The sequence below is a fragment of the Dioscorea cayenensis genome, chromosome 26 (assembly GCF_009730915.1).
Source record: "Dioscorea cayenensis subsp. rotundata cultivar TDr96_F1 chromosome 26, TDr96_F1_v2_PseudoChromosome.rev07_lg8_w22 25.fasta, whole genome shotgun sequence".
Lineage (NCBI taxonomy): Eukaryota > Viridiplantae > Streptophyta > Magnoliopsida > Dioscoreales > Dioscoreaceae > Dioscorea > Dioscorea cayenensis.
Window position 1 is genome coordinate 210,743 of NC_052496.1, and position 16,952 is coordinate 227,694.

At 34.6% G+C, this 16,952-nt stretch overlaps 3 protein-coding genes across 4 annotated transcripts; 2 read left to right on the forward strand and 1 right to left on the reverse strand.

The window, feature by feature from the left end:
* Positions 1 to 141: 141 nt before the first annotated feature.
* LOC120253147 lies at positions 142 to 6,831 on the reverse strand. 2 transcript variants are annotated; one of them, XM_039261448.1, is made up of 9 exons: positions 6,299 to 6,831; positions 6,113 to 6,173; positions 5,353 to 5,603; positions 4,314 to 4,515; positions 3,473 to 3,604; positions 3,225 to 3,316; positions 3,024 to 3,142; positions 957 to 1,064; positions 142 to 463 (listed from the first exon to the last, which is right to left on the reverse strand). In XM_039261448.1, exons 1-9 carry the CDS (start codon positions 6,752 to 6,754, stop codon positions 427 to 429), a joined length of 1,458 nt encoding a protein of 485 aa, XP_039117382.1. In that variant the 5' UTR covers positions 6,755 to 6,831; the 3' UTR covers positions 142 to 426. The 2 variants fall into 2 exon arrangements, with proteins under 2 accessions (XP_039117382.1, XP_039117383.1); XM_039261449.1 differs by having other exon boundaries at positions 957 to 1,068.
* An 897-nt stretch (positions 6,832 to 7,728) lies between these two features.
* Positions 7,729 to 9,502, forward strand: LOC120253222 (CBL-interacting serine/threonine-protein kinase 12-like). The gene has a single exon (XM_039261548.1). The coding sequence runs from the start codon at positions 7,874 to 7,876 to the stop codon at positions 9,314 to 9,316; it is 1,443 nt and encodes a 480-aa protein (XP_039117482.1). The 5' UTR covers positions 7,729 to 7,873; the 3' UTR covers positions 9,317 to 9,502.
* A 6,357-nt stretch (positions 9,503 to 15,859) lies between these two features.
* Positions 15,860 to 16,675, forward strand: LOC120253200 (protein DOG1-like 3). The gene has a single exon (XM_039261524.1). It carries the CDS (start codon positions 15,860 to 15,862, stop codon positions 16,673 to 16,675), a length of 816 nt encoding a protein of 271 aa, XP_039117458.1.
* The last annotated feature ends 277 nt before the right edge of the window (positions 16,676 to 16,952 follow it).

A 16,952-nucleotide genomic window follows, 5' to 3' on the forward strand; every position in this document is an offset into this window, starting at 1 on the left:
GCACATTTTCATCCATGTATTATATATATATATATATATATATATATATTCAACTTCATAAAAATAATATTTGAGACTTAAAAATTCAAAGTAACACCGAGAACTGGTATTTCATTGCCCTCATGCTCGAAAAGTTGTGAGTTCAATACCAGAAACCTCTTTTAATACATTTAAATGTTCTCATTCATGAAATAATGTCATGCATTAATCAGTATATGCTCTGTCATATTGAGTATAATTCTATCATACAAGCACACGTTGATGCTTAAAATTAAAAGATAAAAGATAAAAGATAAAAATATGTAACCGTGAGAATGGGTTAGAACATGACTACTATCATACAAAACCAAGATAACTGAGTGAATGTGTCTCTTTTGATGATGACCAGAAACTAGAATTAGGTCATTGTCATTTTTTGTCAAAGTTTCACAAATTTATCTTTCCCAGCTTCTCTTCCTCTTTGCTGCATGTAACAGTGAAAAGAGTGAAATTATTAGGAGCTTGAACCAAGGTGAAACAGCGGACTAATTAAAGTTCAAATGTTTCACATGAACATGACTAAAAAAATAAATGATCATGCAGTAGACCTCAATAACGAGATGGGCTACAAAGTTATGTGACAATAGTAATTAAAGAAGAAATTGGAATAAAAAACAGAAATAGATCATTTACACGGAACAATTTGATAAATAATGACAGCATGTGAACCTTAAAACACTCATGAAGGAGATATTCACCAGCAATGCAGCTTGCTATTATATTGAGTTCATTCTTAGATCAGTAAGGAAATTTCTCGAAGTCTGATCTTTTGAATCGATTTTGCAAGAACATATTGCTCTCAAGACATAATAACAAAGGACAACAAAGAAAATTTCATAATCAGTTATATGGCACTCTTAATTCTAGTGATGATCTGTTGTGAAAATTGGTTAGATTATGACTACTATGATACCTACCATGCAACCACATGAAAGCCCTTTTGCTGATGATCAGGTGAATAGTCATGATCTTCTCTCAAACTTTCTCTCGCTTGATCTTTTATCTTCAGCTTCTCTTCTCTTTTGCTGCCTGCAACCAAAAAACAAAGCACAATTGTTTGAAGGAACATGAACCAAGGTGAAAATGCAGAATAATTATAGTTTTAAGTTTTTCACCTGGAAAAAGTAATTACCCATGCAAACCAAAAACCTAAACAAGACAAGGTTTTAACTTGGGGAAGACATGTATTAGGCAGTAGATCTAAATTAAAAAGATCCGCTGCAAAGCTGCAGAAAGTAAAAGAAGCAAGAGAACCTGGAAACTTCTAAACAAGGAACATACGCTGATTTATCTATCGTCATGAAAATGATGATGACTCAATGAAGCATTAAGATGTTGCAGATCCTCATTATAGGAAGTAACCGACTCTGGACTCACTGCATGACCTTGAGTTAGGCTAAGGTTTTCCAGGATCAAATCAACCTCTCAAGTAACCAAGTGCAAAAAAATTTGCTGAATTTTTGCCATGCTACACATCATATAAACCTTTTAGTCTATTATTGATGAAAGAAAAGATGGAAAATAGAATGAGAAAAGGATAAAGGATTTTAAAACAAGAGAGTAAAATTTGTTCTTTAATGGTTGAGGGGTTGAGATTAATAAAGAAAGCAAATAAGGAAAATAAGCAGCAAAAATAAGTCAAAAGATAAAATTTTATTTTATCTTTAAAAGAAGTATGTTCTAGACCCCAGAGTCTAGCTCCATCAGGTAAACTTTTCAATCTAACAAAATTAATTCAATTCCAAGTGAATAGAAAAACCAAGTGTAAATTACTTTTTCAACCCTATATTTTAATCACAGTTCACAACTAGCTCATCTACTTGTATTTCCTGTTCATTGCAACATCCTCCATCCAAATTACCATCGCAGGCCCTTTTCTGGTTGACTTGGCTAGACACATGGCAGCCCCAGTTGCACCCAAGCAAGGGTAAAATTGCCTACTACATATAAATATATACATACACTAAAACAATTTAATTACTTTGAAGAATATTTTAAGCAAAAAAAAAAAATCATGGAAAATATAAGGTTCAAATGGAAAATTGTAAACTAGAAGGACTAAACGAACAGAGATTTGTAAAGTGTGGAGTCTACACGGTGTTAATTTTTCTTCTTAAATTATAAACAGAAACTTTAATGTACCATTTCTTTTCTCACAAGATGTATGTTGCGCACCTGAACCAGCTATGGTGAAATACAAACTTAAGAACCTTTTATTTAAATACTTGTAAAGTGAGTGCCTTTATTTAATGCTGGTAAAGTGTAAGCTCTATTACAACAATGCATAAAAGCCTAAAAAGCAAAGATAAGTAGGTATTTGAAGACTTCCCACAGTCATCCTTTTCACATTGTAACAGAATCATGATTTGAAAAATAATGCAATTTAGAGTTTACAAGCATAAAAAGAAACTCGTTGAAGTACTTCTTTCAAATTTAAGAAAAAATAATACCTTATCTAAACTCTGTGCTTTCTAAATCTGTATTTACAACAATAAAGTTGTATCTTCATGAAGTTTCTCTTCACCCTTTTAAGCTTACAATATTCCAGCAAGTAATTTGAATTTTTTGGTGTTTTTTTTTCTTTGTGACTATTTTTCCCTTGCCCTGGTACCATGTAGAGCCATGTGTCAAAATAGCACAACAAAAATTTAACCTATTGATGCAAATTAGGGATGGAGGATACACATTGAAATGAATTGGGCAATACTCAATTGCCAAAATTTAGAGCTCAGGTGCTAATTGTGACCTAAGATCAAAATGCAGAGGTTAAAAGGTACTTTACCCAAATAAATAAATAAATAATAAAAAAATCATGGAGTGAGGCCAGTTGTTTTCTCATCAACCAAAACAGAGAAAACTAAGCCATGTCATATCACAGATTTCTGCAAGTGTACATATCCACATTATATGCATAAATACAAACTAAGAAGTTAGAATTTAATCAGGCATACATTGAGTAAAATTAAAGTGTTAGTAAAACTCACGCAAATGCTGTGTATCCAGCACCAGCATTTGCAGCTGATAAATGGGCTGCATGAACACCAACCGCAGATAAATTATCTTGAGCTCCACTAAGTGGTGGATTCTTAACATCTCCATCAACCTACAGGAAATAGTCAATAAAGGGAAATCAGGTTACAATTGTTTCAGTTCCACGCCAAAATGTTCAAAGGAGAAGGGCAAACCTTATCCCATTTTGACTTTTTATTCTGCCGGGAATCTTTTGCAATCACATCAACAGCCACAGGAAGTGATTGTAATCCAGGAGCAACAACACCTGAGATAGCACCAACTTATATCAGCCAACAAATGATGATTAATCAGGAACAAGTATGTGTGAAAAGATTAAAAATATCTGTTCAAACAAAAACAGGAGTATATACACATGAAAATGCAGTCTGTCCTGGAATAGAATATAATTATAATATCACACCTGGGATTTGTGCGCTGATCTTTAATGCTTGAGTAATTGCAGAAGTTTGTGTGCCTCCAGGAACAAAATCAACTTTTTGGGCTTTTTTCCTTTCTTGCTCCTTTCTTTCCAATTCACGCTTCATGTCAGCCTCTTTAATTTATTTGAAAAAAAAAAAATTATCGATGTCAGTTGTTAAAGTAACGTAACCTACCAAGCACATTACTGCTGTAGTGCAGCTATAACCTTTATAAGGCAAATTTTTCTAGAAAGTAGAACATGTGGTAAAGATGCTGGAAATGGAGCTTACAACAAAATAGGAAATGTGGACAAAAGCAACAAGAGGAGAAATTTAATGCTTCTAGACAAGGGATTCCCAATTGCATAATGAACATTTAGGTATAGCTAATTCATATAAGTTGCTTTTTAATCTGAAGGAATTATTCTGAGATAAAATGTTCATTAATAGATGAAAGGTTTATAAGGGAGAAAGTTCTTATCATTTTAGTAAAAAAGGTAGCCTTTCAAAAAGTGTGATTGAGGATGATGGACAGTTATCCAGAAGCATATGCACATGTAATTGCAATTCATGGGGGATTTACATGTAACATATCAACTTTTTGCAAATAATAAATGCACAAAACCCTTCAATCTATACACCTCCACAAAAGCATGTATGCATGTCCATGAGCATCATATACAAACACATTGGGTATGCTTGCACATATCAAATACACACTTACAAAATGCACAATTCAGAACTAGGCCAGCAACTATAGACTTCATAAGCCTCAGTAACAGATCAGATATAGAATTTAAATAAAATACAAAATATTTTTAAAGAAAATGTCATTTGGATTACCTATTTCATCAAAATAGTCACTTTTGTCATACCCGTGAGGGTCAAACACATCTTTACTGAAGCAAGTCCCTATCTGATCTATTTCTTGGTACCTCACTGCATGCTGCAAAAAATCAGGATTGCGGTAATCCTTTCTGTTGCGTAAATCAGCATTGAAGCTTTTTCCAGCTTTTTTGTACACCAGAAACTTGTTTATCTTGTCCTGAAATGACCAAACAGAAAATATATCTCATACCCCATAAAACAATAGGCTAAAATAAGTTTTAAAAAAAAGATGGTGAAATCCCATAATTTTCATTAACAAGAAGGAGATAATCCATGATTGCAACCTGAATAATTTTCCATTACGTATGTCATCGTCATTTAAATTTGTCCATTCAAACCTCGTCTTGAAGAATTTCCAGATTAATTGTAAGTAGAGAAGATTTGCATCGTAATCATCATCATGGTCAGATAAAACCTCATCTAAACTAAACAAATCTCTTGCCGGAAAACTATGGGTTGAAAAAGAGACACAAAAAAGACAAGCAGATCTGGAGTTTGAAAATAGGTCAAGTAGTCTATAAACCTATATAATGTGTGAAAACAACAAAAAATTTGCAGACACCATGACACATCAACAAGAATAGTTATTGCTTACAGTAAAGTTCACCACAAATAAATTACCAATTGACATTTTTTTAACAAAATTATTCAATAGGAAAGGTTCCATCCAAGTTTATCTGAGTTAAAATTAAATAAACATCTCAAACAGCATCAGAGAACATCAATAGCTGTAATTTTCTTCATGTGCAAGTCATGCAAGAGAAATGCTCTGCAAAAGGAGTATATCCTATGATCCACCTAAAATGACAGAAACTAAGATTCAAGTCAAACTAGGGAATCTACCATCTCTGAAGTATATGGTTCAGAGTCGGTGGATATTGGGCTACATGGATCAAGGTCGAGTATTAAGAGTATTACCTAGCAAGCACAATGTAAATGATAATTACACAGAGTAAGTATCATTGATCAACCATTAAACTTAACAGAAACATACCTGCAATTCCTCAGGGCACTGAATTGTCAGTGGTGGGGGGAGGAAACTATTCAATGGATCAACATCAATTTGCATTTCTGCAGAAGCTACAGTGACTAATTGGTCTTGAGATACTTCAGGCTCTGTAACAGTATAATCCATTGTGTTGGATGAAAGGTGTTCAGGTAAATCAGATGATTGAGGAGGAGCTGAGTGCCCAGTTGGTGGTAAAGAACAAACTGCCCCTGATGGTGTTGTACCCTCAAAGTTCCCTAGAAAGCAACAAGCATACGATGAAGCAATCAACAACCATACGAGCTACATTGAAATATATATATATATATATAAATCAATAAACAGCACACAGTAGTTGGCTATATGTAGCAAGCCTTGACATCAGGATTTAAAAAAAAAAAATGAAATCCATTCATCCATGTTTTTCGGTAAAGGCAATACTCTTTATAAGCAATTAAATCAAATTGCTTACTTTCTCTTATGTTTCACTGCTCTGGCAACCTTGTAATGCCCACAGGCTCTCAACAAATTTTATTTACCATCTACTCAGTTAAAACCATAACTTTAGGTTTTCTCAATATGAAGAAAAGACCAGAAAAGTATCAAGATTTTCACAGTAACTAAACTGGTTAATCTTGAAACACATACACCTAGTCTACCATCCAAGAAATATACCAATACAATTTACAACATGAAAATGAAAGAACTATGAATCTAATCCAAAATGCAATGTTCAACACATTAGAAATGAGCAATATAAGCTCACCATCCGACACCGGACGCTCAGATTCAATCAAAACACGACCACCACTCCCAATCTCCTCATCCTGCACAAACCCAATACCTCAACAAACATAAGATCAAAACACCAGAGTCCAAAGAAAAAAAAAAAGTATTAACAACAATCTGAACCAAGAAAATTGCTGAAAAAATCAAAGCGGCAAAAGAATACCTCCGGTTCGGGGGACAACGCCATCTCATCGTGAGCATAGTCCACGATCGCCACCGACCCCTTCGCTGCCCTCCGACCATCAAAATTCTCCAAAACCGGAGGAGCGGGCGAAGGAGAACTCGAAGGCAAACGGACAGGCGGAGTGGGTTGGGACTGGAATTCGGCGATCTTCGGCAGCGGTGGAGGGGTGGGGCTCCTTAGGGATTTGTAATAGTCCGGATCCTCATCGGAGCCAAGAGGGGTGCGCAATTGAGCCACAGGCGGGGTAGGTTCCGGAGTCGGTGTGCCATCAGACAGCGGTGCGGGGACGGCAGCGGTTTCCTTCGAACCACCTCCATCGCCATCACCATCTCCATCTCCATCGTCCTCTGGCGGTGGTACGGCCGGTTCCTCGTCGTCATCTTCCTCGTCGTTGTACATGGATAGCAAGGCGATGCCCTCGGTGTGGGATGCCATGGCGAAGCTCGCGGAGAAGAACGAGAGCAAGGGCCTCTGAAGGCCTCGAGGAGATCTCAAAGATAAAGCATCTACAAAACCCTGTTAAAGCAATGAATTTTGGATTTTATATATATATATATATATTCTTTTTCCCATTTCGTTTTGTAATAGATTAATTAAAATTTGTGTATAACAAAAATGGTAAATTACTTAAAATTAATTTTATTAAAATTTTTCAAAGTATTAATATTAATCAGTTTATAGTAGAGTAATTAGTATTTTCACTCTTTATCCGGTTAAAAAATTAAATTCAAATTCTACTCTTAGTTTGTTTATAATTTTTTTTAAAAAAATATATTAATGTTAATTAATTATTATTAATTAATAAATATATATAATATTTAAATATTATTCTACCAGTGTTTTTTATTTATTTATTTTTATTTTATTTAAAAAGTTAGTTAAAACTAATTGATAATCAAAATGTTATAAAAATTATATTATGTTTTTAAGATATTTAAAAAAATGTTTAGTTAAATATAATTTATTGAAAAGTATAGAATTATTTTAATAAAGAGTAAAGTTAAAAAAATAATATTTAATATTTCTTAAAATTTATAAATAAATAAATAAATAAATAAAACTCTCTAAAATGGCAAGGAAGGAGGAAGTAACCCACAACCAATAATGCTCTTGAATATTTTAAAAAAAAACCAACTCATGAGGTATTATTTTAAATATTTTGTTTTTTTTTATATATAGTTTTAAAATTTGAACACCCCATCTCATATCTTTACTATTAAATTACACCAAAATTAGAATTAGTTTTTAAATTTTAAATAAAAAAAATATTATAATATAGTATTTATAAATAAATAAATAAATTGGAATAAAATTAAGAAAGGAAAGTAAGGTCACACGTGCGGAGGTTCACGAGTATAAAAAAGAACGTTTCTAAGCCGACAACTCCGTCTCTCATGCGGAATATTCGCATCTCCGACTTTGCCGACTTCTTCTTCTCCTTCTCCTTCTTATTCCCGAGAAACGGTGCCCTTTCTCCTCTCCCTTCCAAACCCTAATCCCCCCTCCATGATCCTCTCCCTCCCTTCCCAGTAGCCGAGCTCCACCTCTTCATCCATGGCGGCGGAGCCCTTCTCTAAGAAGAAGGAGGGTCTCCTGCTTGGCCGCTACGAACTTGGCCGTATTCTCGGCCATGGCACCTTCGCCAAGGTTTACTACGCTCGGGACGCCCGCACTGGGGATTCCGTCGCCATTAAAGCCTTAGACAAGGAGCGCATCCTTCAGGGCGGTCTCGTCGCCCACACCAAGCGCGAGGTCGCCGCCCTCCGACGTGCTCGCCACCCCAATGTTGTCCATCTCCTCGAGGTCATGGCCACCCGATCCAAAATCTACTTCGTTATGGAGTTCGTCCGCGGCGGTGAGCTTTTCTCCCGTGTGGCTAAAGGTCGTCTTCATGAGGACACCGCCCGCCGGTACTTCCAGCAGCTGATCTCCGCCGTTGCCTTCTGCCACGCCCGTGGTGTCTTCCACCGTGATCTCAAACCTGAGAACCTCCTCGTAGATGACACCAATGGCGATCTCAAGGTCTCCGACTTTGGTCTCAGCGCGGTATCGGATCAAATCAGGCAGGACGGGCTCTTCCACACCTTCTGCGGCACCCCGGCGTATGTCGCGCCGGAGGTGCTCGCTCGCCGTGGCTACGACGCTGCCAAGGTCGACATTTGGTCTTGTGGTGTCATCCTCTTCGTTCTCATGGCTGGGTACCTCCCTTTCTATGACCAAAGCGTCATGGCGATGTACAAGAAGATCTATAAAGGTGAATTCCGCTGCCCACGGTGGTTCTCGTCGGACCTAACAAAGCTCCTCTCTCGCCTTCTTGATACCAATCCACAGACCAGGATTACCATCCCGGAGATAATGAAGAGCAAATGGTTCAAAAAGGGATTCAAGCATGTCCGGTATTACATGGAAGATGATAAATTCTATCCTATCGAGGATGCCATTGACTATGTGCCGCCTCCGCCGGAGGAGAAGTCTGAGTCGGAGTCTGACTCTGATTCATCAGTGACTTCATGCCCCCCTTCATTGTCTGATGTAGAGAGGCGTGGATTAGGATTGCCAAGGCCTGCTAGCTTGAATGCCTTTGATATCATATCATTCTCAAGGGGTTTTGATCTTTCAGGGTTGTTTGAGGAGAGGGGGGAGGAAACAAGGTTTGTTTCAGGTGAACCGGTGTCGAAGATTATCGCAAAACTGGAAGAAATTGCTAAAGTTGTGAGCTTTATAGTGAGGAAGAATAAGTGTAGAGTTAGTTTGGAGGGGACAAGGGAAGGGGAAAAGGGGCCACTTACAATAGCAGCAGAGATATTTGAGCTTTCAGGTTCACTGTTGGTGGTGGAGGTGAAGAAGAAAGCAGGTGACAGGGCGGAGTATGAGGAGTTCTGTAACAAGGAATTGAAACCAGGGTTGCAGAGCTTTGTTTATGGGTATGCTGTTGCTGGTGCCATTGCCTCAGTGGATGTTGCTGATGATTCTGGTCTTGCTTCTGATTTTGAGTAGTAGGAGAACAAAAAAGAGTAATGTTCTCATCTTTCTTAACTTTTGCTTTTGGTTTTCTGAAGTCAATAATCAGCTATTGTTATTGTCTCTGATATAATTCTTTGTTGGAATTTGTTTGTACTAGGAATCTAGTGAAAAGTAGTATTCTTTATTCTCAAATATGCATTGATAACTTTCTTAATGTCATTTAAGCTGGTGTCTTTCATTTTTGTTGTTTTTACAATGGATAGTTGAACTCTTGTGCATTAGCTATACAAACTATTGCAGGACAATTTGTGTTTAGAAATCAATTCTTATGTTTCTAGTACAAATGTAGAATGCTTGGTGGAGTTTTGCCTGAAGTTAAAGGTGGAAATATAAGGGAGAAAAACCAACTTATTAAATTATTATGGCTGAGGCATAAATTATGAATTTTGTCAAGGACTTATGGTATGAGTCTGGGAAGGGGATCAGATACTCAAACAAAGAAATGGGATGTGGTTAATGACAAGTAATTGCCGAAATATAGTAAATGTTCTCTATCTTGTCTGAACTAAATCACTCACCTTGAATAAGAAGCCAAGAACCTTGTGTTCAACTTTGAGAAAGAATAAAGCCCTAGGTTCTGACTCCTGAATGCTATTATCATCCTTAATGCTGCAACCTTTGACAGGCTAGAATTAATCCCTCCAAAGAATTTAGATGTCACTCTCCTTGATCAATTGCAATATTAAGCCTTCGTTGAATAGTATGCAATTGTAATCATGTATTTTGAAACTAATGAATCAAGCTAAGCCTTTATGGTTATGGTATGCATGGTTTTAATGATGTAATTTTCATTGATTGACACAGATAATGAAAATTGAGATAAAAAGGAGCCAGTAGTATTGTAGCTTTTCATCATATGAGTTTTATTTTTTTCCATTGCCTTGGTGCAGTATAGGATGATGAACTTTAATTTGTTTCAATTTCTGTAATTGGAAAGTTCTGGATAGAAATCCAGCATTTTGCATTGGATACTTTGACAAATCTCTTGTCGTTTCAAGGGTCAAGTTTGTTAATTTATTCCACTGTGTCGATCTTTAAACCATTTTAATGAGAGCTTAATCATTTCCAGCATAGATCTTTAATATTGGTTCAAGAAGTAATCCTTTTGTTATCAAGAATTAGATGCAAAGTTGACCATGTAGTATGCTCGGAAGTGCTCCATGGTTTTGTGCACCAGCGCTCGATCGGTGTTCCGTCTCTGCTACCGTGTCCTGCCGCACGGTGTGCAGCTGGTGCAGTATCTCCCTCATCTCCTTCATCCACTCATTGTAGAAGCTTTGGAACTCCTCTCTTCATCATATGTATATATACCTTGATAAGTAACTATATATTGCACACTAGTTATATTAGCTATATACTACTAATGATCACTCCATATATATATATAGATATATATATGAAGGTAGAGAAGAGAGAGAGATGCAAGGGATGGGAATGAGGAGCAGGAAAGCGTGGACGAAGAGGAAGGAACTGTGACCTTTTAGAGAGGTTCAAGTTGGAAGGATTAAGGGAGTCATTAGTTGATGATAAGGGTTTCAGACTAGGTCGACGTTTAATTTGCATGTGGTTTATTATTATTAATATATATATAGATTACTGTTTTGCATGAGAATATTGATCACTAAACAGTGAATGGTTACTATTCACTTGATTCAATAGAGTATGTTTTGTCTTGATAAAATATGATGGAAATCATTATGGATTTTGACGGTTGAAGTTAGTTATTGAAATTCAGAGAGTTATCCTCTATCTTTCATATATATATATATATCTAGAGATGCTGGAGTACTGCCAGAAGTTGCAATTGCAATTAATTAATATTGCAAGAAAGTGTGTGTTGTTGACTGAACAAGAAAGAAAACATCCTCTCTAAACGCACGTTATCTTGTTTGAACTTTGAAGGACTTAATTATTAGTATATTGGAGATAGAAAAATCTTATTTATATGTATATATAATTTGAATTTAAATATGCAGCTAGGGCTCCCGGTACTACTTACATATAATTAAGTCTTTCAAGTTTTAAACAAGATAATGTTTTTGCTGTTGTATGCATGTCATATCTCCTCCAAACTGATAAATTGATTGAAAATAATGCATTGGTTTCCAAAAATTATTTTAATCCATTGTTATTAAATTCAAATCTCTTTTGGGACATGAGGTCCGGTTCACCACTTCATTCCAAATGCTTGTATTAATATATGTTGAAGCTGAAACCCATTAAACTCATACTCATCTATTCCTTTGTTCTAGTTGCCCTTCTTGTATGATCCTTTTTTATAAAAGTTATTTTTAATCAATAAAAAATATTGAAGAAAAATAATGATATTTTTCCCAATGTTGAGCTAGAAGTGCTTAAGATATATCACTAATCATTAAAGAACCGATTATCTTGTTCAAGAAGAAGAAGAGAGTTTTCTTTTATAATTAATCATAGATCCAATGAGTTACTTGAAAAATCAATTCCCCTCTTAGATGATCATCTAAATACAGATTTAACAACATAGATCATCTCACATCTCCAACTAATGTATTTGATTATTTTGCTTTATATCTCATAAATATATATTTTTAAAAAAAATAAAAACATAAAGTTACTAGTAAAATCAAAATCTTCAATCTTAGAATTAGAAATTAAGAGTGAAATGGGTTAAAATAAATCTTTATAATTAAATTTTATAAATATATATGTAACTAATATATATGGAGTATATATATACACACACATAGACTGTGAAAGGAAAAGTACACGTTAGACAAGAGATAAGGACTTTATTTAGAAGGGGGACGAAGACAAAAGGATAGAAAAGTGACAGGTAGTGTGGCAAGCGGCATGGTGCTTTGCAGTCAAAAGCAGGATATTGGTACACAGGTCGCCGATAGAGCTCTCACCGAATGGTGAGAGTTCGATTCTCGGCTGAGGGCACATTTCTGGGAGTTGTGAATAATAGTTGTATATAGGTGGTTCCAGCGCCCATTTGAGCACGGCCCCATCCCCATTTATTCCACCAAAGCTTGTGCACGTCCCTAGGTCTTTAGTGGATTCGCCCCGCTCCTCTTCCCCAAAAAGTTTATATATGTATTACTTGAAATGAGTTTCTCTTTTTCTCTAGGAACTGACCCACTTCACTGAAAGAGTTCTCTCCGGCCCTCACTATTCCAATTGCCCACTTCCGTGCTCTTTTCCTACATTTCTGTCCTTTTCCTCCATTTCCATTCGCTGCTTTACCGCTTTCCTTTACTCTGTTTTACCGTTTTGCTTTTACACCCTGCAGGTGGCTATATAGCCTATATATACATAGAACATAAACCAAATGTGCCATAAACAGAAACTAGCTGATTATGTCAGCAATGAAAGGGTGGCTGATTAGTTTTGTAGGTCTAATGAAAATAGAATTGACCGACTCAAACGATTTAAATTAAGATATTGTATATTTTATTTTTTCTATGCTACTATTTATAAGCATAGTACAACGCTGATGAAGACTGTTGGATTATCTTTACAAACATTCATAGATGACACGGTCTCATATATATATATATATATATAAAGAGAGAGAGGTTGTGTCATCTAAAAATATTGGTAAATCTTGTATTTAAAAATATTGGTGCTGAACACTTGGATTTAATTTCTTAAAAAAAAATTATTATGTAAATGAATAGTGTTACCTACTTATCTTTTAACTAAGTGCAAGTTTTTTAGAACTATTTACAGCATTGTTCGTAAAAACAGAAGAGAGGATAGGATATAAGTGTAGTTGGTCAATATCCAAAATCTATTGTCACTGGTTTCATAGTGTTTTTGTCATTGTTGATGAGGTAAATTTGAATATCAATTTAAATAAAACAAAGATATAAATGAGTTAAGACATTAACTCTTTATTTGTATTTGTCTTTCACGTGACTTGTTTATTTTGTAAATAATTAAAAACTAATGGTGATTAAAATGATTAATTTATAAGATGTTTAGATTTACACTTTAAATTAGATCTTATCTTATAGATAACTCATTATCTTATTTTATAAAAATTTTTATTAATTAATTATTGTATATATTGCTACGGTAAATTTGTGAATCCATTGTAAAAAAATTATGTAAAAATCTATGGAGTTTGGATTACTAATTACCACGATGAAATTTATCTTATGTTATTTTAATATTTAAATTTCAACAACATTCTCATCGTATATGAATCCAACTAACATATGTCTAGACTACCCAGTGATAGGACAAAAAATTTAACAATCAAAATAAATAAAATAACACAACAATAACCGTTATGGTCAAGGGGATCTAGCCAATTGTCGTATTCAATTTCGTTAAATTATAATTATTCAATTTCTCATATTCACATAATTAAAATAACCTTTTATTAATCACATTAATAAAATCAAATATACGTGTATAACTTAAAAATAAAAACATATTAATAATAACATACTAATCCATTCCTCATTTCAATATCACCAGCCCAATAACAACTTCCCCACATTTTAATTAATTTTCAAATTTTTTAAATATAATTCTCTAAACAGTTTTCTATTTTTTTTTTTTTTCAAACTTACCTTTTAATCCCTTTAATTTAACTATAATATTTTGGTCTATTTACAATTTTAATTTTATTTATATTAGTTACCTAAATCTTATATTCTAATCCTAAACCATCAAAAAAGGGGATTATATCTACAATGAAAGGGTGGTTGATTAGTTTTGTAGGTTTAATGGAAATAGAATTAACCAACTTGGACGGTTTAGATTAAAATACTAGACATTCCATTTTTTCTGTACTATAATTCATAAGTATAGTATGACAATGTTGATGAAAGTCATTAGATTGTCTCTGCGAGCATTCGTAAATGACGTGGGCTCATATATATATACATAGAGAGAGAGGTTGTGCCCTCTAAAAACGTTAGTAGATCTTATATTTAAAAATGTTGGTACTAAACCTTTGGATTTCATTTCTCAACAAAAAATTATTGTGTAAATGAATAGTGTTATGTACCTATTTTTTTAACTAAGTGCAAGTTTTGTTTGGAACTTTTCAAAGCACTGTTTATAAACAAAAAAGAGAAGATAGGTCATAAGTGTAGTTGGTCAATATCTAAGATTTATTGGTTCTATAGTGTTTTTATCCCCGTTGAGAAGGTAAATTTGAAACTCAATTAAAATAAAAGGAGAGTATAAATGGGTTAAAGGATTAACTCTTTATTTGTATACGTGTGATTTGTTTATTTTGTAAATAATTAAAACTAAAATGATGATTAAAAATTATTAATTTGTAAGACGTTTAGATTTACACTTTAAATTAGATCTTATCTTATAGATAACTCATTATCTTATTTTATAATCTTTTTTTATTAATTAATTATTCTATTTATTACTATGGTAAATTTGTGTGAAAATCCATTGTAAAAAAATTATGTGAAAATCTGTGGGGTTTGGATTACTAATTACAACAATGGAATTTATCTTATTTTATTGTACTATATAAATTTCAACAACATTTTCATAGTACATGTGTCGTATATAAATCCAACTAACATATGTCTGGACTACCCAGTGATACGACAAAAAAATTTAACTGTGTCTAGACTATCAGTGATACGACAAAAATTGTAACTATGTCTGGACTATCCAGTGATACGATAAAAATAAAATAAAAAAACAATAATATCCGTTATGAACAGCAGATTCAACCGATTGTCGTTTTCAATCTCGTTAAATTATCGTTATTTAATTTCTCATATTCACATAATTAAAATAATTATTTATTAATTTCATCAATCAAATCAAATATACATGTATAACTTAAAAAAAAAAAAAACATATTAATCCATTTCCCTTTTCAAAATCTCCATCCCAATAACAATTTCTCCACATTTCTTTTTTCTTTTAAAAAAACAACCAATATTTATTTATTTATTTATCTATTATCTACACTAATTTTAATTAATTTTTATTTATAATAAAATAAAAATAAATCCCTAAACAGTTTAACCATATTTTCCAAATTTATCCTTTTAGTTTTTTACTTTAAACTGCAATATTATTTTGTTATTTTACAATTTTAATTTAACCATATAAATTTTTTTAAATTCTAATCCTAAATCATCACTCTGACATAACTCGTTTAAACGTAGTGGTGTGACATAACTCGTTTAAACGTAGTAGTGTGACTAAAAATATTATAATTTAAAATAAAATATGAATAAAAACAAATTTACTTTATTTAGAAAATTATAAAAAACAAAAAGCAACCAATGCAAGAAATGCAGGCCACCTCATCCACCGCTGAAATGTAACTCAAAGCACGAACTCCAACACTACTTTCTTGTCCTTTTCTCATTCAACGCATCACCAAAGTCAAACCGCTCACCGGACACCCGGGCCCACCTTCCCTTCTCTCTCTCTCTCTCTCTTTATATATATATATATATATATATATAAACACAACAAACATCACCACCACCTTCTTCCTTGTTCCTTGTCCCCAAGCTCCACAAACCCTCAACAATGGCGAGCAGCAGCAGCAACACCCCCAACCAAAACCCATCCAAAACCCGCTACCAAGAATGGCTAGCCCAGCAAGAATCCGACCTTCAAGAGCTCATCAGCGCCACCACCTCACCAAACCGTAACGACGCCGAGCTCCAAGCTCTAGTTTCCAAGATCTTGAACCACTTCGCCGAGTACGTCCAGAAAAGGCAGGACGTCGCCAAGGAAGAGGCCACCGAGCTGTTATGCCCACCATGGTGCAGTTCCTACGAGACATCCTCGTTCTGGCTCGGTGGTTGCCGCCCATCCATGGCTACCCGTTTGCTTTTCTGTGTTGCAGGTATTGACATCGAAGATGATGCCAACCAGGTTCTCACCGGAGCTACTACGCCGATCAACGGCACGGTGACTCTCTCACCGGTGCAACTCCGTATGATTGATGAGCTTCAGATGAAGATAATCAAGGCTGAGGATAAGCTTTCTAGCAAGATGGCGAACTTACAAGAGGATATGGTGGATAAGCCATTGTTTCAGTTGGTGAAGGAGAGAGGTGTTGGTAGTGGTGATGGTGGTGGTGGTGGTGGTGGTGGTGGTGGGATAAGGAATGGGAATGATGATGTGGAGAAGGGGATGAGAATGCATGTAGAGGCAATGGGAGAGATAGTGAAAGAGGCGGATAAGATGAGGTTGGAGATGATGAATGAGGTGGTGAGAGGGATACTGTCGCCGGAGCAGGCGGTGGAGTTTCTTTTGGCGGTGGAGAAGATGCATCTGACCATACATCAGTGGGGTGGTCTCAGGGATCTCCAGCGTGCTAATTACCGTCGTGGCTGAGCTTTCTGCATGCATGGCCCTTTGCTTTTTGTTGTGCTGGAGTCCCCATTATTATTATTATTATTATTATTATTATTAATAAAGACTCTGGATAATATTTTTAATATTTACTAGATATTCACCCCGGTTTCGCATTAGAGTTTTTAAAATTTTGTTTTAAGTTTTAAAACAATATCATGTATAAAATAATATAATTAAATAATTTATACCATGAAAATTATGGTATATCTTACAAAGATCATGAGTTACTAAAAACATAAGATTGGAACTCAAAGAA